This window comes from Ochotona princeps, chromosome 13 (assembly GCF_030435755.1).
Source record: "Ochotona princeps isolate mOchPri1 chromosome 13, mOchPri1.hap1, whole genome shotgun sequence".
NCBI classification, from domain to species: domain Eukaryota; kingdom Metazoa; phylum Chordata; class Mammalia; order Lagomorpha; family Ochotonidae; genus Ochotona; species Ochotona princeps.
Genome location: NC_080844.1, coordinates 53,016,280 through 53,038,991, shown reverse-complemented (window position 1 = coordinate 53,038,991; position 22,712 = coordinate 53,016,280). Strand labels below are relative to the sequence as shown.

The following is a 22,712-nucleotide window of genomic DNA, read 5'->3' as shown; positions in this document are numbered from 1 at the left end:
AGTGAGATCACTCAGCAGGTTAGAGCTTCACAAAGTATGACACGCGGCCTAAGAGCAGCTGTTCATGATGAGCCTGTAGCTGCTGGGGAGGAGGGTGTGATGCCAGAGGAGTCTCTCCAAAAGTCCTGGGTGTGTTTCAAGGTAAAATGTGGTCCTAGACACGTTGATGTGTCCACCAGCCTGCGTGGGAGCTCCCTGTGCCCTGAGCTGGGGCCCTCTAGCACTGTGCCCGAGCTGCTGAGCAGAGGAGTGCTCTCCCTACTGTGGGAGTTGTCACTGACTGGCGTCTGGGGAACGCTCACGTGGAAAGCCCTGGTGACAGTGAGGGCCCCCGCAGCTGCCATCCTGTGGCATCCCATTAGCACAGGGCTCTGAAACTGGCTGCTGTGTCTGCAGTAATAACGTCAACTCCCGTCTCCGTTGTTTGCACAGATTAAAGACGCCGTTGCCCTCTGTGAACTCTTTAACTGGCTGGAGAAGGAGGTTGGTGCTTGGTGTTCGTTCGGGAATGCACACTGGTCCCCCGGGTAGATCTATGATCTTTATCCAGTTTCCCTGCTTCTCTCTCAGTAGCTCTTTCTCGGAAGTTGGTGCATGTATTTAAGAAAAATTGCTTAATTGTGGAAAGTAGTGATAAGGATGAAGAAATTCTGTATTAGAGTGAATCTGTTTTTGGGTTAGGAACTTGTAGCTCACTGGAATTTTATTGTAAGGAAACATGGCTCTTAGAATGTTAGGATAGGCAGGCTGACTTGGCAGGAGGAGAGCTTTGTGCATTTGGAACTTTAAACCATAAAGCTATTTCCTTGAGTTGACTCTTGGCTCTTAGTTGTCTTTCTTCCTTTGTTCCTTCTCTTCCTTCCTTTCCTCCCTCCTTCCCTCTCTCTCTCTCTCTCTCTCTCTCTCTTTCTTTCTAAGATTTATTTATTTATTTTTATCGTAAACTCAGATTTACTGTCTGTTGGTTCACTCCCTGAGTGGCTGCAACGGCTGGAGCTGAGCCTATCCGAAGTCAGGAGCCAGGAGCTCTACCCCTGGGTGGGTGCAGGGTCCCAAGGCTTTGGGCTGTCTTCTACTGCTTTCCCAGGCCACAGGAAGGGAGGTGGATGGGAAGTGGAACATCCGGGACATGAACCAATCAATGTTCATATGGGATCCTGGCTGTTACACGGCAACGATTTAACCCACTGAACCACCATGCCGGGCCTGTTTTCTCGCTCTTCCACTCCCTGTGCTTGACAAAGAGGGAAATCTTTTTGTTCTGTTGTTAAACAATATGTTTCCTTTAAATATCATGTAAACAAGTCTTTAATTTGAAATGCCCTAATTTCTACCAGTGTAACTTTTTTTCTCCCTCGTATTTTCTCTGGCTATTGCTTATCTATATAAATCATTTTTAAGAGGTAAATAATTTCTGTGTGACTCCCAGGGTATAGGCACAGTTTCGTGTTTTGTTTATTTTATTCGTTGAGAATTGCAGGGGGAGTGTTTCCCGTGTGCTCTGAGGCCTCACCAAAGGGTCCCGATGGAGACTGTGTCTGGGAGCTGGACTGACGGGTTTATCCATCCTTCTGTTTTTGAATATTTAAGAGTGTTTATTTTGTTTTTAATCTATCTTACTGTCATTATTATCTTTATTGTCAGTAGCCCTGCAACAATAACTGGCTTTAACTGGCTTTCCTTTTTTATTTCTTCAGGGATGATTTTCTTAGGATGATTTGCCTGGAGGGAATCTCGGCAATTTTTCCTTTTTTAGTATTCATTATTTATTTGGAAGTCAAAATTTGAGAGAGAGAGAGACAGGAAGATCTTTCATCTGCCACTTCACTCCCCGAATGACTGTACTAGCCATGGTTGGGCCAGGCCGCAGCCACGTGCCAGGAGCTTCACCTGGGTCTCCCACATGGTGCAGAGGCCCAAGCACTTAGTTGATGTTCTGTTGCTTTCCCAGGCACAGTAGCAGGGGCCTGGATCAGCAGTGGAGCTGTTGGGACTTGAACTGGTGCCCTTACTGGATGTTGGTACTGTGGACACTGGTTTAACCCATTGTACCACAGCGTTGGCCCCAACTCTGCAATCTTTAAACTAAGGTGTATTCAGATTTTGAGGCTTCAGGATATGTTAGCTGAGGTAGAAGAGTTGAAAGACAAGCTAAGCAAATGGAAACCTTCCACTTGAGCTACACTGAGTAAGAGCCTCTGAAGTTCATCTTGTTGCATTTGAGCTGTGTCCTGTAGACGGAACAGTTGGGGTGCAGGCGTGAGGAGAAGGAAGCTTTCAGCAGATCTTGTCCAAGTGGTGGGAGGCCCAGGTGAAAGTCTCCGGTCAGAGGATTGATAACCTGTTTGCTTGCAGGTGCCCAAAGGTGGTGTGACGGAGATCTCGGCTGCGGACAAAGCTGAGGAGTTTCGCAGGTAAGGAGCTATTTGGTGAGGCTGGGAGGGAATCTGATGTGGAGTTCTGTGAAACCAAACAGGCCTGGAAGGGCCCTGGTCCTTCCCTGCATTGTAAGGGCCTCTAAGCTGCGCCCCCCCTGTGTGTCTCTGTTCCAGGCAGCAGGCCGACTTCGTGGACCTGAGCTTCCCAACCATTTCCAGCACGGGGCCCAACGGCGCCATCATTCACTACGCGTAAGGCATGCGGAGGGGCGCGGGGCCCGGCTTTGCCGCTGCGACCACACAGGATTCTGAGCAGGGGAGATGGGTTATTTTACCCGAGGCCCAGGGGTGTGTGTTACGATGGTTTGGCGAGGGGATGTCCGTCCTTGGAGGCCCTTCGTCCTCCTCCTGCCCGCAGGTTCCCCTGTGCCTCTGGCGGTCCGCAGCCTGCTCTCAGGCCTGCAGTGGCACGGACGTTCCCCGTTAGGCAGCCTGATGGATTTCCCTCTTCTCCTTGGAGGCTTTCGTTGCCCTGAGCTTCTGCAGTCCTTTCTCCCCACGCATCCTCTGAGCTCCAGCACTTCCCAGGAGGCTTGTCTCTGGGCTGCGGGACCACCTGTTTTGGGTAGAGAGGTCATTTGTGCCAGCCCCGTCTCCCCTGGGCCTGGCATCCCAGGCATGGGAGTTGCTGCCACATGCTGCTTGCTGAGCTGTGGATCAGCTGAGGAGAGACTCCCTAGACTGGGGGACAGGAGGGGACAGGAGGGGTGCTGGTATGTTGGCACTGGCAGGTCTCCGTGGAGATGATAGGAGATGGCTGTAGGCTTGGCCCTGGACTTCACCTTCAGCTTCACCTAGCTCCAAGAGTTTGGCTTTGCGCTGGGCGTTCTGAGTCCCATGGGGCCTCATCTGTGATCTGCACAGCCAGGAAGAGAACACTCTGTCTTTCCATGACGTTCTTGGCTACAAAATTTCCCCCTTTTTAATAGTCGCGGGGCGGCTTTTGAAGCTGTGTGTGGGAGACAGTCACAGTTGTGACAGTACAGTTCTCTCACATTAATGCCTCTGCTCCAACATCAAAATGTCAAAGGAATTTCGGTTTTTGTCTTATGTGTGACTTAACTTCTGGATTTCCTGCCTGGAGACTCTCCTGGAACCCTGCATGTAATAAAAACATTAATTTCAAGAAGAAATTAATTTCAAGGAGAAATTTGCTTTTCCTTGTCATTTCTTCATTAGGGCTCTTGGAGGCTGGGCCCCTGTCTGCGTGTGTGTTAATTGCTCAGCATGGGTGCCAGCTGGTGCTCTGTTGCTGAAGAGGGGGTGGTACCTGCAAGTGCAGGACAGCCCTGCTTCAGAGCACAAACTGGAGCTGCTTCTCTGTGTGCATTTCCCAGCGCAGTGCTAGCCTCTAGAAAATGCTGTGGGGAAAGTGGCTCCCTTTCCAAAATGCCTCGTGTTCATTTGGAAAAAGTGTTTCAGCTTTTAGAGCATCTTGATTCATTCCCTTTCCCGGCATCATCCCTTCCACCTGCTCTGTGTCTGGTGGATTTGGGAATAAGAGGGGAGGCACGTGATGGGGTTGGGACTGGAGGAAGGCCCTGGAAGCTGAGGGCCGGGGACTCCCAGAGTCTAATGGGACTGTGGTGACTCCAGGCTGCCCCGTGCCTGGGTGCCACAACTCTAGCTTGGTCCTATTGCTTGTGTCAGTTATGTTCGTGGTGTCCAAAATGACCTCTTGACCGCTGTGTTGTTCTAGATAACAGAGGTAGATGTTAAGAAATGTGTTAGCCTTCCTTCTCTTGATAGGTTGATGGGGTTTTGAAACTTAGTTGGAATAAGTAATTTATTGAGTAACTTTTAGTTTTGATATAATTTCAGGGTTAAAGTTGTAACAATAAAAAAAGAAACCCTTGTATGTCCTTCTCTTCAGATTCTTGACATGTTTGCATGTGTGGAATAAATGTTTAATTAACTTTGTTAGGCCAGTCCCGGAGACGAATAGGACCTTGTCCCTGGATGAAGTCTACCTCATTGATTCGGGCGCCCAGTACAAGTAAGTGAACTGGATGTGGTGGACTTGGCGCAGCTGGGGAGGTGGGCCAGGGCGCTCTGAGAATCCTCAGCTGGGAGCCTCTTTCTGTGCTGTTGACCTTGTCCTGAGCATGGGCCTATTCTCACCCCCCACTGAAGTGGCCCAGTTGGGACTGACAGAAATATTTAGTCCTTGATTAAATGTTAAGTAATAACTGAAAGTAAAGGCTTAGGAACATTGACAAACTTTTCTGCCCCAGTCCATCAGCTGTTTGCTAGCTCTGTGTTTGTAACTACCGCAAGACCTGATTAAATGAGTATTAATTCTGGATGAGTGGAAAGCGAGGACTGCTTCGGCGTATTTCTGAATTTGTTTCCTTCTGTCTTCCTGCTGTCACAGTTGTCCCCTCTAGAAGGGATTCTCAGAGGAGAACTTAAGATTTGGTTGTGTCTGGATTCTGAACCGTTGAGAAGTGAGACTAGATAGCATCTGAGCACCAGCAAGGCATTTTAAAAAATAATTTAAGACCGACACCATGGCATAGCAAGCTAAACGTCTGCCTGCAGCATCAGCCTCCCATGTGGGTGTTGCTCAGTGGCTCCACTTCGGATGACCTGGACATGTAGCAGAGGATGGCCCTAGTCTTTAGGCCCCTGGATCCACATGGGAGATGTAGAAGAAGCTCCTGGCTCCTGGCCTTGATGGGCCCAGGTATTGTAGATGGCAGCTTTGGGTGCTACACCACAACTCTGGCCCCAGCAAAGACCTTGGAGTGCTCCATTTCACACTGCATTTGGGACTTTGGCTAAGGGGGAACCCAGTCATTAAATGAGTTTGGGCAATTGTATGGCCACCATAGCCTAGCCTTGGAATGTATCAATTGATATGAAAAGTAGCCTAGATCTGAGGATATTGGCTTGCTTGGTAATCATGAAACTTCTGTTCACTTGTAAATTGTAGCACACTTCTGGAAGCTGTCTTTCTGTGTCGTGGTTGTAGACTAGGATCTGTTCAGAAATGCACTTGGGTTCCTTTAAGACCTATGCCCAGTAAACCCCTAGGTAAATCACAGGAACAATGGAATTTGCACACTTTTTTTTTTGCTATGTTTACTTTATTCTCCTTCCTCTCATTCTCAACCCCTGTGATGCTGTGAGTCAGTCCTCAGGATAAAAACCAAGTGTGTGTGCGCTGGGCTTGGTTCATTCTCACTTTACCAAGCTCGTCTTGATTTCATGCTTTGTCTCATTTTTATAATGCTTTTAAAAAAGGTCTATTTATTTGTTTTGAAAGAAGAGTTATGGAGGGAGAGGGAGAGACAGATCTTTCATCTGTTGGTTCTCTCCCCAGATAGCTGCAAAGACCAGTTCTGCACCAGGCTGCAGTCAGGAGCCAGGAGCCCAAACACTTGGACCATTTTCTGTTGCTTTTTCCAGGCTTTTAGCAGGAAGTTGGACCAGAAGTGGAGCAGCTGTGGCATGAACTGTTGCTCATTTGCGATGCTGGTGTGACAGGCGATGGCTTTACCGCCACATCACAGTGCTGGCTTCAATACAATAATTTTTATTGAGATGCAGTTCACTAGCCTACAGGTCACCTAGTTGATGGGCTATAATTTTTAATTGTATTTTCGTAGCATTGTGCAGCCATCATCACAGTCAATTCTAGAACATCAGTAACTGCCGCTCCCTTTTCTCATTTCCTGGCTAACACCAGTCAGTCCTGTTTCTGTGGATTTACCTTCTTTGGGCACTTGACACAAATAAAATCTTGTCTCTTGTGTCTCTCTTTGGTCACTTAACATAGTGTCTTCAGAGCTAACTCAGGTTATAGCTCATATCAGTATTCATTTTTTGTAGTTGCTGAATAAGGCTTCACTGTATAGGTAATAGCCCCTTCATTAGCTGATGGACATTTGGGTTGTCTCCACGTTTTTAGTGGCACAAATAATTCTGTGATAAAAACCCATGTGTAAGTTTCTGTGTGTTCATATTTTCAGTTCTTTTTTTATATGTTCATAGGAGTAATATTGCTGGGTAATATGTTGACTGTGTATTTACCCTTGAATGCAGAACATGATCCAAAGGGTCGCACTGTTGTACGTGTCCACCATCAGTGTGTGAGGATTTCATTACTCCACATCCTCACTTGGCTCATACTTGAGGCAAAGCTTACTTTGGCTGAACACTAATTTATCCTTTCTTCTGGAAAGGGATGGAACCACAGATGTGACCCGGACCATGCATTTTGGGACTCCCACAGCCTATGAGAAGGTAAGATGGAGCCAAAAACTCAGGACTCTCTGTTTTCTTAAGAGAGTTGCTTTTATGAACAGGGATTAAATAAATAAGTAAAAATTAGATGTGGGATCATAAAATTGCTCATTACTGTGGAGTCAGGCTTATCTGCTTTATGAGGTTCATGTAATTAATTATTACAGAGCAAGACGTTTGGGGAAATTTTTCAGAAAAGCATGCTGTTAAGGTCAGGGAAACTCAGGCTCAAGTTTAAATAGCTCTGGCCTTCTCTTGAGTCACGGAATATCTGTGGGGACGGGGGTGGGATGGTAAAGCGCATGCTTTGCAAGCAGTGTCTGAGTTGGACTGTGACAGCCGCCCCTTGTTTTTTCAAGTTCAGCATAATACAGTTTCAATGCGGCAGGGACTTTCTGAAATGACAGACACTGTCGGTTTCCAGTTTGCCTAGGATGGAAGGGGCAGAGCTGTGAAGTCAAGAGAAGCGTAGCAGCTGGGAGCTTGCGGCCTGTTCTCTTTGCTCAGTTCTCATCTCCCAGGACACCTGTGCGAATTCCCTGAACCCAGGATCTGCAGATCAGTCATTGAGCACATGTTGGCTGCGTCTCTGTTCAGGGGCGCCCCTGCACGGTTATTCTAGCAGAAGGGTTTTATGTGATATGGTGGGCAGGTTTTTAGTTTTGGTCCCCCTTTTTCTTTTTGCTTTGCGTTCTTCTTCCTTTATTTATTTATTTGAAAGGCAGAGTTAGAGAGAAAGGAGAGGGAGAGACAGAGGTATTTTCCATTTGCTTGGTCATTCTCTAAATGGCTGTAATGGTTGGGGCTGGCCCAGGTTGAAACCAGGAACCAGAAGCTTCTTCCGTGTCTTCCACATGGGTGCAGGGTCATCTTCCGCTGCTTTTCCAGGCTCGTTAGCAGGGAGCTGGATCAGAAGTGTAGCAGCTGGGACTTGAATTGGTGCTCATATGGGATGAAGCTTTACTGTTGTGCCATTGCGCTGGTTCTTACCTTTTCTGGGCTCCAGTGCCTCTCCGAGTTGGACCTCAAGGCCAGCATCCCTTTGAAGTGACTTTGTATGCTATGGAAAGAACTGCTGGCAAGCTGAGGGCTGCGCAGCTCCGGTCCCAACTCCAGCCACCAGTCTTCGGAGCAGCACTTGACTTGTCTGAGCAGGAGGGATAAACCCCCGAGGATTGCATGGTGGCAAGGAGTCCAGATGTTGAAGCCAGATGTTGCCACTTAGGACCTGTGCCCCCAAGCATGCTGTAGGGGGCGATAATGATAGTGTGTCCATTGCCAAGTGTGGGATTTAATGTCTCATGCCAAATGGAGTATCTGGCACGGAGGTCTTGCTCAGCAAATGTTAGCCAGGGTCATGAGTAGTTTTTAATTACTTTCCCCAGTGTTCCCAAGGTGCATGTGACTTAGCGTATGTCAGAATGTGTGCTGTACAGTCAAGTCCTGTGGGGCTGTCTCTTTGACTCAATTTAATTTCAAGTTTCATTGGTCCTGGGCCAGGTTTTTTAACATTTTTGGAATTTAATTTTTTTCCCTCTTAACTCTGACTTTCTTTGTGGTATTGCTCCAACATTAACAGGAGGAGTTTTCTGAACTCCAAGAAAACTGCAGGGTCGAAATGCCTTTCCTGCAGTTTGTCCCCTCTGGTTTTCTCTGGCAGGAATGTTTCACCTATGTCCTCAAAGGCCACATAGCTGTGAGCGCAGCTGTTTTCCCGACTGGAACCAAAGGTAGGCAGTTCCTTCTCTCGTATGGCAGCCTCTTTTTCTTGTTTGGGAGTCAAATGTGCCTTGGCTGGAGGAAGAGAACATGTCCTTCTGTCCCTGTCAGCCCCAGCCACCTCAGGCCCGGCTGGGGCAGGTGAGGGTGCCGCACAGAGTGAGGCTGGACCTGCTCAACAGCCTGGCTTAGGATTGGGCCCAGTGTCAGCTGTGGAGTGTACTCCTCTCCTGAGCCCTAAGCTACTGGGTGACACCTGCGGGCAACTCCCACGAGAGGATAAACTGGGCATGAAGGCCTCAGGCCGGAGTGGGAGTTGGTGCAGCCTCCTGTCTTTCTGTTAGTGCTGAGCTGGAGCTTCGCAGGAGGATCCTTGGTGGGATTTCTATAACTGTGATCCTGGCTTTGGCTGTATAGTGCTTTGCTTGAGGACTGGTGGGTGGGGCATTGCGAAGGGATCTGGCAAGACCTGGGCCTTCAGTCTCATTGTGTTGGGCATCTGCTGCTCATTCTGAGCCTTGGTTTCCTCATCTGTCATACCTGCCTGCCTATAGCAGTCTGGTCAGAGCCTCATCTTTGTTTTTTTAAAGATTCATCTATTTTTATTGCAAAGTCAGATATACAGAGAGGAGGAGAGACAGAGAGGAAGATCCCTCGTCCGATGATTCACTCCTCAAGTGACCGCAATGGCTGGTACTGCGCCGATCCGAAGCCAGGAGCCCAGAGCCTCCTTCGGGTCTCCCACATGGGTGCAGGGTCCCAAGGCCTTGGTCCGTCCTCGTCTGCTTTCCCAGGCCACAAGCAGGGAGCTGGATGGGAAGTGGAGCTGCCGGGATAGGAGCTGGTGCCCATATGGGATCCTGGGGCGTTCAAGGCGAGGACTGTAGCTGCTAGGCCATGGCGCTGGGACCAAGGCTCATCTTTTAAATTTCCAGAGTTAAAGGGGCTGTCCACGTCCCTGAGAGCAGCCGCTCCGTCCTGTAGGTGTCTGTCCTCACAGGCACGTAGGACTCAGAGTTCTCTCCTTGGGAGCTCTTATTGCTAGAAGGTTTTTCCTTGTGCTGGGCTGCATTCTGAACCTTCCGGGAACTTTTGCACATAGGGTTTTGATCAGCCTCTGGAGCCGAAGATAATCTGATCTTTAAGGTTTTGTGTGAATGCCATCAAGTGGCTTTTTCTCTTTCAGGCCACCTTCTAGACTCCTTTGCCCGTTCTGCTTTGTGGGATTCCGGCCTGGATTACCTGCACGGGACGGGGCATGGTGTTGGGTCGTTTTTGAATGTTCATGAGGGTCCGTGTGGCATCAGTTACAAGACGTTCTCCGATGAGCCCTTGGAGGCCGGCATGGTTGTCACCGACGGTACGTGATCCCCAAGAGGAAGGCCAGCATGCATCTTTGAGCTTTTATGAAAATGCTTCGTTTCTTATTTTAAAATGATTTTAAATTGGTGGTACTTTTCCTCTTGTTTTAGCACAAAATTAGCACCAAACTTTCCTGATTATCAAAGTGATACATACGTGTTCATTTGGAGAGAGTGAGATAATGGAATCTACACGAGGAACTCAAATTCATTTGCAGCCCAACTTTAGGGGCTTTATTTTATTGCAAAGGCAGACGTACAGAGAGGAGGAGAGACAGAGAGGAAGATCCTCCATTTGATGATTCACTCCCCAAGTGAGCGCAATGGCTGGTGCTGCACCGATCTGAAGCCAGGAGCCAGGAACCTCTTTCCAGGTCTCCCACACGGATGAAGGGTCCCAAGGCTTTGGGCCGTCCTCGACTGCTTTCCCAGGCCACAAGCAGGGAGCTGGAAGGGAAGTGGAGCTGCCGGGATCAGAACCGGCGCCCATATGGGATCCCAGCGTGTGCAAGGCGAGGACCTTAACCATTACACTATTGTGCCGGGCCCAAGATTTTTTTTAATGTTAGTGAAGTCATGCTGAATATACTGTACTGACCATATTCTGTTTTCTTAGCGTATGCCCTCGCCCAAGTCACTGTGAAACCTTTGTAAGTGTGCGTTAGTGTCTGAACCATCGCTTCATGGATATGCACCGGCGTTGATTTCATAGGGCTCTGTTGTTATGCTCCCTACCATGTAGCTGCTGTTTAGGGACTGCAGAGCCTCTTTGTTCCCACCCCGATAGATGGGGTCCTTGACCTGTGTCTTCTGCTTTGTGCCACAGTTGTCATCCTGGAGCAACGGCTTCTCCCCCCCGTGCGTGTATCTCCCCTATGCTGCTTCACAGTGAAGTTTGTTTTGTTTCAGAGCCAGGGTATTACGAAGATGGAGCTTTTGGAATTCGCATTGAGAATGTGGTCTTGGTGGTGCCCGTGAAGACCAAGGTAAGTCATCATGTGTTTAGATTTTTGAAGTTTCCTGTTTCTTATTGCTGCAAGATGAAGACTTGGTCTTGATGGAGCTATGAGTGCAGTTCCAGATCACAATGGAGCCTCTTTCCTCTGGTCTCCAGGACGCCCTGGAAGTCACTCACCTCTCCCTAGAGTATCACAAAGAAAATCTGTCATGAATGTGGCACCTGAACGGGATTTCCTGGGACTCCAGGCTGGGGCCTGCGGGCGCTCGGGGGCTCTGAGTTTGTCATGAGTGGGCCTGTTGTTATGCAGTCCCAGCTGCAGGGAGTGTTTTTTTGAAGGGCACGTTCCAGGTCCCTCCCAGATCTCGCAGAACAAGGGGCTGCTGGGTGATTTTTTGCCATGTAAAGTCGAGGAATCCTGAGATGGTCCATGCAACAGACTTCAGAGACATCACGGAGTAGGAGGAGTTTTGCCCTCTCCCGTGTCAGTGTTACCAAGAAGCCGCAAGGGTTCAGGTGCCAGGCTTGGTCTAAGAGACCTGTTGATTCCTTCTTCACTGATGATTATGGAAATGAATCGTTGGAGGGAAGCAGCTTCCCAAGTCTTCCAGGAGGTTGACTTCAAGGATCCGTTGTCTGTTTCCATGTGGAAGTCACTGTTCTTGGACGTGGCTTCCTGTCTCAGACCCCGAGGCCTTGTAGTGAACAGGGACTCAGCGTGCACATGCCATGGGCTTTTATGGGCTAAGACAGCTGCATGGCAGTTAACAAAATCATGTTGGGGTCGCGCACTCCGATAGAATGTTAGGAACCCAAAGCAGATTACCCCGAGCCCGGCCCTTGTGGGCCCTGCCCCGCTGTGGGCCTGCTGCTGGGAGTCCCTTACCACCCTTGGCTTGGCTCCACCTGAGCCACACATTTCTGTGTGCCCAGTGTAGCGGCTTTCGGAGAATGGCATCAGTTGTGACCCTATCCAAGCGTGTTCGTTAAAAATGGTGACCGGCGAACCTCTTCTTGCTTCACAGTTGCTTTTGGCTGTGAGAGGTGGCCGTGTCTGGTGGAATGAGCTCATGGTATGTGGTTCATTGTGGTCAAGATGAGTGAGAATGTCTGTTTGCTTCCTTTTCCCACAGTATAATTTCAATAACCGGGGAAGCCTGACCTTTGAACCTCTAACTCTGGTTCCGATCCAGACCAAAATGATAGATGTGGATTCTCTTACCGACAAAGAGGTAAAGCGGGAGGGGGCTTTTTGATTCGGGGTTCTTAGCGACTGAGGCTGAGCGTCCTAGGTGTTCCTTGTCAGCGCTGGGCCTGCGGGCAGAAGCTCTGCATGTCCCCTGGCTCCTGTGGGGCGGAACGGCCTGCCATCACTTCTCAGGAGGAAATATCCATGCTGTTCCTCCATAACCACCTAGTAGCAAACAGGCTCCTGCCTCTTCCTGCTAGAAACCAGATGGACGGTGAGGCCCCTTGGCCATTATACATGCCAGATTGTTGTCTTAGGTTGCATGAAACATTAACGAAATGAGGCCAAAATCTCATCTGAGTCATTCTCTTGGACAAGGAGAGGAGGGGGTACCGGCCTTCCCATCCCTGTTGACTGTTTTGGTCCGGGGGGTGGGCATGAAACCCTCCACAAGGTCTAGGGCACGACTATGCTCACTTAGCAAGCTCAGGATTACAGGTCTTGAAATCCTTTCAAATCCTAGGGGAGGCCCCCTGCCAGTGAGGCTGGTGTAGGGGACAGGTAGCGGTCAGAAATCCCAGCACAAAGCAAATGACTGGTGGGAGCTGAGGGCAGGATGAACACGCCCGATTTTTCAGGGAGGAGATTGTGCTCCCAAAGCAGTCCCCTGGGCTCATCCCAGGAGCTTCAAGGCTCTCTTGAGGCAGAGCTGCCAAAGTGAGGCTTGCCTGGGCATCCTTCTTGGCATTAAGGGGAAGGACCCCTGAGCGTTAAGGAGCTCTAGTGCTGATATGTGGAATGCGGTCTTGGCAGCTGAAAGCCTCTTCCACTGTGTCAAGCTCACAGGTGGGTGGCAGGTGGGTTAGTTCTCCTTGTCTGGGCATCTCTGCGTGACCATCGTGCCCTTGGCTCGACATTTCCTTGCCAATCCTGGCTTATTTGTTGATTGGATTACAGACAGGTTTGGGTCAGGACACCCAGCACATTAGCCCGCTGATAGGAGTCCTTTCCCCTTAAGCGAGGGAGCTGGATGGGAAGTGGAGCTGTTGGGATTAGAACCGGCGCCCATATGGAATCCCGGGGTGCTTAAGGCGAGGACTTTAGCCACTAGGCCACGGCGCTGGCCCCTTAAGTTAGTTTTTAAAGATTTATTTATTTTCCTTTCAAAGTCAGATATGCAGAGGAGGAGAGACAGAGAGGAAGATCTTCCGTCCAATGATTCACTCCCCAAGTGAGCGCAATGGCCAGTGCTGTGCCAATCTGAAGCCAGGAGCCAGGAGCCAGTGGGTGCAGTGTCCCAAAGCTTTGGTCTGTCCTCGACTGCTTTCCCAGGCCACAAGCAGGGAGCTGGATGGGAAGTGGAGCTGCCGGGATCCCGGCGTCCATGTGGGATCCCGGCGTCCATGTGAGATCCCGGGCACGTTCAAGGCGAGGACTTTAGCTGCTAGGCCACGCTGCTGGGTCCCTTCAGTTAGTTTTTAGCAGTCACTTGCGGGAGCTTTTGTAAAGTGCCTGCCTCCCCCATCACTGTCACCAGATGGCAGCAGAGGACTTTGGTCAGTTGGGCAAACTCAGCCCAGGGCCTGCTAAGGCTGTTTCTGTTCTTTTACTTCCCCCTTCCCTAAACCAAAAGGCCCTTGGGAGTATCCCTTTGGCCCCAGGGTTACACCAAGTGCCACTGTTAGCTGCGCAGGCTTCCTGAGCCCTGCTTGGCTTTGGTATTGAGATACAGCAATTGACTTGATTTTAATTTCTTCAGCTCCCAGAGGGCTCTTGTCATTGGGGAATTACATTAATAGTAAGAGGCTAGGGTGAAGCCTCTTGCCAATGTCACCCCAGCTGTCTTCCCTTGCTTCTTTGCTCCAAGAAAGGGTGCCCATCTGGACCCCTTCACTGGACTTTGGTCCTTGGTGCAGGCTGTGGGACACCAGTGCCTGCCTGCTTGACTCTTGGCTCATTTAGGATTAGCGTGCCAGTGGCAGTAACAGTCACCTTAGCCTCGTGCCAGCTCGCTGTCCAGTCACGTCCACCCCATGGCTTCTTGTCCTCCTGGTGGAGCTGGCATCTCCCCAAAGGCTGATTTCACCCTTCCTGCAGCCACAGAGGTTTTGCTGCCAGTGCTGGTGGATCAGCCCACTCACCCTCCCTCCCACCCCTGGCATGGTACTGTTGATACTTCTTGGCTTTGGACTGTCCTTTTTCGTATCCAGCGTGGCATGTTCTGGGGAGTAGCTGAAAGTCAAGCTCACTGTCAGCCCTGCTTTGCAACACTTAGTCTGTGACCACTAGGGGTTGTGGGTTCACCTAGACAGCCACACGGACTCGGCAGCCCCGAGTTTATTAAGGTTCCTCAGTGGATATGGGATGGGAAGCCCTACATGTAGGCAGAGCATCTGGAGATGCGTCGTTAGCAGTAGTCCTTACCGAGTCTAGAGAAATACCAGTCCATGCGCTGATGTCATCTGAAATTAGTCATCGCTTCCATCCTCCACCCCAGGCTGGCTCAGGTATGAGGGAGTGAAGCCACATGGGTGGGATCTGGTCAGGGACCTTGCTCCATCTCTCTTACCCAGGCCACAGGGCATCACTGTCCAACGTTCTCTCCGAGGGGAAGGTTGGGATTCTGGGGACTCCGCGCTCAGGGAAGCCACAGCCAGGGCTCACCACCAAGTGTCTGCAGTTCCCTCCTGGTCGTTGTCAGTCTGCGTGGGCTGGACTATTCTGGGAACGTTCTCACTGTAAGCCATGCAGCCCATCTGTTTCCAGGGCAACAGACCCGACGAAGTCACTTGTCCTTGAGCAGGGAGAGAGGAGTTCGTGTAGCTCTCCTCTCAAGTTGCGCTCTCGGCATGTGGGCCTCTTGCTGCCGGCCCGTGTAGCCTTTGCTGAAAGGGTGCTAAGGCCAGTGTCTCATCTTTCTTTCCTGTGCAGTGCGAGTGGCTCAACAGTTACCACCTGACCTGCAGGGACGTGATCGGGAAGGAGCTGCAGAAACAAGGCCGCCAGGAAGCGCTGGAGTGGCTCGTCCGGGAGACGCAGCCCGTGTCCAGGCAGCACTGAGCCCTGCCCGGGCCTGTGGTGTGAAACGCCGTGGTGAGAGGAGACGCGTGGCAGGCCTCTCTCCCATGTCCTCCCTGTCCCCCTGCTCCCCTGTCTGCCCCATCTCTCCTTTTTACTTTTAGATGCTAAGAAGAACTGAAAAAAAAAAAAATCTTCTTATCCTCTTTGATATTTTCTCACACACACTCGCTCTTTTATGATTTTTTTTTTAATTGTTGAGAATGAGCCAAGAATAAAATTGCCACACCAGAAGGAGAGTCCCCAGGAAGCTCAATACTTGACGAGGGGGGAGACGCCCTGCCCTGTTCCCCGGACAGTGCTGGTGGAACCGGGAGCGCTCTGCCACGGTCACGGCCCAGGTGCTAGTCCCCCCTCAGGGTCACCCTCATGTCCACAAGACTGTATTTATGATCAGTGAATAAAAGTGTCCCAACACCGCTTCGTCCCAGCTGTCTCTCTCCCCAGGGCGCTGTCCCGTGCCTGGCCTGGTCTGTGTGGCAGCTGTCTCCCAGGCGCGGGGCGCTGCAGGAGAGGTCCCTGGCCTCCCTGCACATCTTCCACCTCGAGTGTAACAGTTTTCTCCTTTATCTAGAAAACTTAGTATTTTGGTTTTAAAGTGTCTTGGTTTAGAAAAAAAATGCCATTAACATATAAGTGCACTTCAAAAAAAGTGTGTAGAAAAAAGAAATGACAAATTTACTTGTGTTTTGGTATGGAGATATTTTGAAAGCCATATACAGCTTTAAAATAATACACACTTTACAAGAATGTTCCCCCGCCACTTTTTTTAAAAATTTTTTAAAATTTATTTTTATTACAAAGTGAGATATATAGAGAGGAGGAGAGACAGAGAGGAAGATCTTCCATCCGATGTTTCACTCCCCAAGTGAGCGCAGCGGCCGGTGCTGTGCTGATCTGAAGCCGGGAACCAGGAACCTCTTCTGGGTCTCCCACGCAGGTGCAGTGTCCCAAAGTATTGGGCCTTCCTCGACTGCTTTCCCAGGCCACAAGCAGGGAGCTGGATGGGAAGTGGAGCTGTTGGGATTAGAACCGGCGCCCATATGGGATCCCGGGGTGTTCAAGGCGAGGACTTTAGCCGCTAGGCCACGGCGCTGGCCCCACTGCCACTCATATTAAATAATAAATTCTACCACGATGATAGTCTCCTGTAGACCTGGTTGGGGGCGCTGCCATTGTCTTACCGTCCCAACACGTGTGGGTGACATTCTGTAGCAAGGGCCTGTACTCCCGTTACGTGTACCTTCTCTCTTTTAAAAGTTGTCTAATTAAGATGGAATACCGGTGAGCTTCCATCTGCAGAATGGCCACTCATTCCAGGTCTCTCACATGCGTGAGAGAGCCGGCCACTTAGGCTATCAGCTGCTTCCTCCCAGGGTGACCATTAGCAGGAAGCTGGAATTGGGAACAGAGTCAGGACTCAAGCTCAGATATGCTTGCGTGGGACACTGCCAAATGGCAGCTTAGCTGTAGGTCAAGTGCCTGCCCTCATGGGCCTTGCCCTGATTTGCACCTCTGGAGCAGGTTGCGGTGACGCATCATCAGGGTGCGAGATGAGCAGGCAGGCCTGAGCCCTTGAGGTGTGGGATTGAGCCGCAGCTGTCCGCCGTGGTGATTGTTCAAGCACGAGCCCGGGCTCCTCTTGCGTGCCTCATTTCTCTTCCATCAGTGTTTCCAGTGACAGGGCCCCCCTTGGAAGCCTAACCTAAGATGCAACACTGCTCCCTGGGATCTAATAACTTCCATGAACTTTTTTCTGTGTGTTCAACTTTCAGCAAAGTATTGAATGAATATGTGTATATGTATAAAAATGTATGTGCGTGCATATGTCATGAAAAATATTGGCTCATTGCATACACACAATTTGCTTGTTCTACTTAGCTATTGAAGCCATTTTCCCACATTGATTATTAATAATAGACATTATTCTTAATGACTAACCTATTCCCTTATATAGCTACGTTCTTTATTAAATTGGTCTTATTGATTTTTTTATAATCATCCTAGCTGATAATTTTTTAAAGACGTAATTGTCTCTGAAATTTACAGAAAAAATGTGGAGTTGCAAACCATTGTTATAGTAATTCTAGCTTTTATAGTTGCCCATGTATTTATTGAGTTCGGCATTTCTGAATGTGGCGCCATCTAGTGTCTGTTCATTCTCTTAAGTGCTTCTTGGAAGGTGGGTCTAGTGGTATTGGACTTTCTCAGCGTTTTGGGAATGTCTTAATTTCTCCCTCACCTTTTTTTTTTTAGAGATTTGTTTATTTATATGAAAGTCAGAATTGCACAGAGGAGGAAGTCTAGTCCACTTCCCAGATGGCCACAAGAGCTGCACCTGAGCTAGGCCGAAGCCCAGAGCCAGCAGCTTTTCCTGGATGTGCCGTGTGGGTGGCAGGGACCCAGGCACTGAGCCATCTTTTGCTGCATTTTCCAGGCCACTTTTCAGGAAGTAGGCTGAGAAGTGAAGCAGCTGGGACGTGAACTGCCACCCATGTGGGATACTGGCATCATAGGTGGCATATTACAACACCTCTCCCCTCACTTTTTAAAAAAAGATTTATTTATTTTTATGGAAAATCAGATTTACAGAGGGAAGGAGAGACATCTTCTGTCCACTGGTTCACTTCTTAAGTGGCCACCACAGCCAGAGACCTGCCAGAGCGGAGTCTTTTTTTTTTTTTTTTTTTTAAGATTTATTCACTTTATTACAGTCAGATATACACAGAGGAGGAGAGACAGAGAGGAAGATCTTCCATCCAATGATTCACTCCCCAAGTGAGCCGCAATGGCCGGTGTGCGCCGGTCCGAAGCCGGGAACCTCCAGGCCTCCCACATGGGTGCAGGGTCCCAAGTCCTTGGACTGTCCTCGACTGCTTCCCCAGGACACAAGCAGGGAGCTGGATGGGAAGTGGAGCTGCCGGGATTAGAACAGGCGCCCATATGGGATCCTGGGCGTGTTCAAGGCGAGGACTTTAGCCGCTAGGCCACGGCGCTGGGCCCCAGAGCGGAGTCTTTTCAAAGCCAGGAGCCAGGAGCCAGGAGCCAGGAGCCAGGAGCCAGGAGCCAGGAGCTTCTTCTGGGTCTCCTATGTGCGTGCAGGGTCTCAAGACCGTGGGCCGTCCTTGACTGCTTTCTCAGGCCACTAGCAGGGAGCTGGATGGGAAGTGGAACAGCATGGATCTGAACCAGCACCCATATGGGATCCCAGTGCGTGCAAGGCAGGGGTTTAGCCACTAAGCTATAATGCTGGGTGCTCTCCCTCACTTTTGAAGGACCGTTTTGCCAGCTGTCAGATTCTTTGCACATGGTTTGTTTCGTTTCATTTTGTTTTGTTTCCTTCTAGCTCTCTGAATGTATTGTCCTATTGCCTCTGGACTCTGAAGTCCCTGATGAGAAATCATTGTTTTTCTGTCTTATTGAGGGCCCTTGTAAGTGATGTTTTTTGTATACTGTTTTGTGTTGTAGAACGTTTCTTCGATGCCTGTCTTGTTTGAAGTTTTTAGCATGAAGTGGTGTTGGATTTTATCAGCATCCTTCTCAGCATCTGTTGAGATGACCATATGCATTTGTTTTGTGGTTTGTTGACATGGTGAATCACATGGATTGATTTGTGAATGTTAAGCCCTCCCTGCGTGCCAGGGACACATCCCACCTGGTCTGGGTGAGCGATGTGCCAGCTGCGCGGGTGGATCCTGCTGGCCAGTCTCGGCTGCAGGACGTGGGTGCTGTGTGCCTCAGAGCTGCTGTGTGGTGTGCGTGTCCTGCTCCACAGTGTTGCACAAGTTCTTCAGCTCTGTTCACTTTCCTCAGACTTGATCATTTCCGTGGTCCTATCTTCAAGTTCACTGATTGTTTGTTGGGTGGTTAAATCTGCCATGAATCTCACTAGCGAAGTTTTCAGCTCCATAATGTTATGGGCTGCTTTTCAGGGGTTTTCTGTCTCTATTGCTTTTTCATATTTTGCTCATAATAATTTTCTTCATTTTATCTACATGATCCTTCTGTCCACGGAGCTTAGACAGCTGTTGTAATACCTTTTTCTAGCAGTTCACCATCAGGTTTTTTTCTAAGATAGTTTCTATTCCTCAATTTTTTCTTTTGTTTTAATTAAAACATTTTTAAAAAAAAATATTTTGTTTATTGCAAAGTCAGGTTTACAGAGAGAAGGAGAAAACCTTTCATCCACTGGTTCACTCCCTCAAGTGGCCACAATGGCCAGAGCTGATCCTGTCCAAAACCAGCAGCCAGGAGCCTCTTCTGGGTCTCCCTTGTGGGTGCAGGGGCCCAAGGTTGATCTATCCTTTACTGCTTTCCCAGGCTACAGGCAGGGAGCTGGAAAGACAGTGAAGCAGCCGGGACATGAACTGGTGCCTGTATGGGATTCTGGTGCATACAAGATAAGAACTTTAGCCACTAGGCTACTGTGTCAGGCCCCCCTCTTTTTTTTCTTTTAATGGGCCATACTTTCCAAGGCTTTGCATGCCTTGTGACTTTTTGTTGAAACTGAACATCTGAATCTAATAATTTGGTTTGCTCTGGGAATCAGATTCTCTCATTACCTAGGGTTTGCTTTTTTATTAGTGTGTGTGTTACTATTTATATGTGTATAAATACATTATTGTCGTTGTAGGTAGCCAAGGAGCAGTCTGCAGTGTGGACCTGAGGTTTTCTTGGCTCTTCTGTGTACTTGAACCCCTTCTGGACATGTGACACCATTTTCTAGTTTTTTCCGATATTCACAGGTTTTTGTTTGTTTGTTTTAATGCTCTAGTTTTTAATGTGTGACTCCCTGAGAGAAAAGAAGAGACAAATGAGGAGAAGCAAGCAGATTGTGGCCCTTGAGGCCCCTGGGAAGCCAGCAGAGGCAAAGGAGGGGCTGCGAGGAGCGGGCGAGGGCAGTCAGGAGGAGCTGTGCGCCTGTGCCCTTCTGTGAGCAGAAGGAACAGAAGGGTGACTCTTGTGCTCAGAGCTGAAATACAAAATGAACCTCAGTTTACGGTGCAAGGTTCCCCATGCAACTTGCCAGCCTTCCATAGAGTTTCTAAATAGTTAGACCATAGTTTCCAAACAGAGCAGACAGACTCTGCCATTGCTGTTATTGTCCAGGTGGGGAGACAAGCTCCTGGTGCTTCCTACCCCTCCACCGTCCCAGAATCATTCTCCCTCATTAAACCCGAATTATGTCTTTAATTGGAATGTGCTTGATAAATAAATATCTGCATACTTGTAGCCACACATTGAAGCACAGTTGGTCATGTCCATTACTTCATTCAACAGTGGGAGCAGAAAACAATATATTTTATTTGCTATTCAGAAGTGGGTGGCAGCCAAGAAAATTGTACTAGTGGGGGTGACCCTGAACTGACAGATTAGATGAAGACAAAATAGCCAGCATTTTCGTTTTTATTTCCCTCCTCTTTTCTTCACTCAGAAAACCCTGATTCCCACTTGCTGTGTGGGAGGGGGCAAGATGCTCCCAAACTTCTTGAGTTACATTCATAGTGAGGCCAGGAAGGCATAGGGTGTGTTTTGATCTGCTAAAGATCAGTTCTAAAGTGATTTTGTTGATAATTGTTCAGACTGATTTTTTTTTTAAAGATTTTAATTTTCATTACAAAATCAGATATACAGAGAGGAGGAGAGACAGAGAGGAAGATCTTCCGTCCGATGATTCACTCCCCAAGTGAGCCGCAACGGGCCGGTGCGCGCCAATCTGATGCCGGGAACCAGGAACCTCCTCCAGGTCTCCCACGCGGGTGCAGGGTCCCAAGGTTTTGGGCAGTCCTCATCTGCTTTCGCAGGTTAGAAGTAGGGAGCTGGATGGGAAGTGGAGCTGCCGGGATTAGAACCAGCGCCCACATGGGATCCCGGCATGTTCAAGGCGAGGACTTTAGCCGCTAGGCCACGGCGCCGGGCCCCAGACTGATTATTTTTTACAAGATTTATTTGAGAGCAAGTGAGAGCATCCACTGGTTTACTCCCCAGAAAGCCACAGTGACTGGGACATGGCCAGACCCAAGCCAGGAAGAGCTTCTTCTGGGTCTTTGAGGTAGGTGCCAGGGTCCTAAACACTTGGACCATCTGCTGCTGTTTTTCCCAGGCCGTTGGCAGAGAGCTGGGTTGATAGTGGGGCAGTGGGCTGCTGGCATTGCAGGTGCTGGCTTTACCTGCTATGGCACAGTGCTGGCTCTTGGGTTGATCTTAACGGGGAGCTTTCCCCAGTTCTTAGAAGATGCTTCTCATCTGGTGTCTCAGGGCATCAGGAGCTCTCCCCTGAGACTGTCGCTTCTGATGCCTTGCAAGCCGTGTTGGAGGCGACAGGAGCTGTGGGTTGTGGCTGACGCGGCGTGCCCGTGGACTGCAACTCGGGTGTGACGGCCACTGTGCTATTCATTCTCCAGTCTGTTAACATCTCTTCCCTAGGCAGCGTCAGAATCAAGTCTGACCCAAATGGCCCTAGGCCAAGAAGTGAGGTCAGTGGCGCTGAGTGTGTGGGGTTTCCTGTTCTGACATGTAGCACTTTGGGTTGGGGGCAAGGTGGTCCCATCTACACTGGGAATCACAGTGCAACTTGGAGGTGCCGGAGCTCAAGGGGAGGAAGTACAGAAAAAATGTGGGTCAGAAGACTCGTTCTCCTTCACTCTGCACTGAATGGTAAGAGAACCTTGGGTGGGAATGCTGGCTTTATGCTAAATGTATAGGATAATTCAGGTAGCCTGATGCTACCGTGTCTTGCTCACTTGATCCTTTGGTGAGACTTTATGTGTAGGATTTGTGTGAGGATTCAAGAAGGAGTGAGGAGGCAGGGTTCTTGCCATGCTGCCTCTTCCCCTTACCCAGGAGCTGGGGAAGCTTGCTGGCACATGGGTGAAAAAAAGGGAGGCCTTCCTCATTTCCCCAGCTCTCAGCACTTCTCCCACCTGAGTGCCCTTTCTGGCCTCTTCCTGTCTTCTGGTGGTTACTACTGGTCAGTTCCCATCAGGGCTGATTCTGGGTTGGGTTGAGCCACTGTGAAAGGACCTACATTTGTGGCCAGGCCATGACAGGACTCACTGTATGGCTCCTGTCAGTGTTTTGAGTATTGTTGGTTTGTAGGAGGAGGAAGGTAGGAGCGCTGGGGGGCCTGGGAGAGGGGACAAGAGGTGCTTGGTTTATTACTATTATTATTTTATTGGAAAGTTAGATATACAGAGAGGAGGAGAGACAGAGAGGAAGATCTTCCATTTGCTGATTCACTCCCCAAGTGGCTGCAGTGGCCTAGCTGAGCCAATCCAAAGCCAGGAGCCAGGAGCTTCTGGGTCTCCCACATGGGTGCAGGGTCCCAAGGCTTTGGGCCGTCCTCGACTGCTTTCAGTACTTTTTTTTTTTAACTCATGTTGTGGTTTCTAGCTTCTGTTCAGTAGCTAACAGAGATGAAATTCACAGGATCAGGGCTTAAAAACAAAATTGCAGCTTGTGGCAAGCTGTCCTGGTTTTGGAATGTTTCCAGATCACTCCATAAGACACAGAGAAACTGGGAGAGCAAAATGAAAATGTATGGGTGACATCTACATTAAAAATAGTGGAGACAAGCATCTTCGCACAGCTTTAAATGAGCAGGGGCAGTACCAGCAGCGTGCAGCCAGCAGTGGTGTAGCAGCACAGTGAAGGGAGAGATGGGGTGTCTGGTAGACCCGTGCACAGGAGAGCCCCAGTCAATCATCGGGTACTCGCAATCT

The 22,712-nt window shown here is 49.4% G+C and overlaps 1 protein-coding gene across 5 annotated transcripts in view; it reads left to right on the top strand.

Moving 5' to 3' along the window:
• XPNPEP1 (X-prolyl aminopeptidase 1) overlaps nucleotides 1-15,410 on the top strand; it is a 53,065-nt gene extending 37,655 nt beyond the window's left edge. For 4 of the 5 annotated variants that reach the window (XM_004579863.2, XM_036495769.2, XM_058671038.1 and 1 more), the window contains 10 exons: nucleotides 433-483; nucleotides 2,356-2,414; nucleotides 2,553-2,630; nucleotides 4,363-4,434; nucleotides 6,626-6,686; nucleotides 8,347-8,416; nucleotides 9,592-9,765; nucleotides 10,676-10,752; nucleotides 11,858-11,956; nucleotides 14,845-15,078. In XM_004579863.2, coding sequence (XP_004579920.2) covers nucleotides 433-483; nucleotides 2,356-2,414; nucleotides 2,553-2,630; nucleotides 4,363-4,434; nucleotides 6,626-6,686; nucleotides 8,347-8,416; nucleotides 9,592-9,765; nucleotides 10,676-10,752; nucleotides 11,858-11,956; nucleotides 14,845-14,973 — 870 coding nt within the window. In that variant the 3' untranslated portion in view covers nucleotides 14,974-15,078. Of the gene's footprint in view, nucleotides 1-432; nucleotides 484-2,355; nucleotides 2,415-2,552; nucleotides 2,631-4,362; nucleotides 4,435-6,625; nucleotides 6,687-8,346; nucleotides 8,417-9,591; nucleotides 9,766-10,675; nucleotides 10,753-11,857; nucleotides 11,962-12,697; nucleotides 12,760-14,844 lie in introns of all 5 variants that reach the window. The other variant, XM_058671040.1, reaches the window with a different exon arrangement.
• Nucleotides 15,411-22,712: the final 7,302 nt, after the last annotated feature.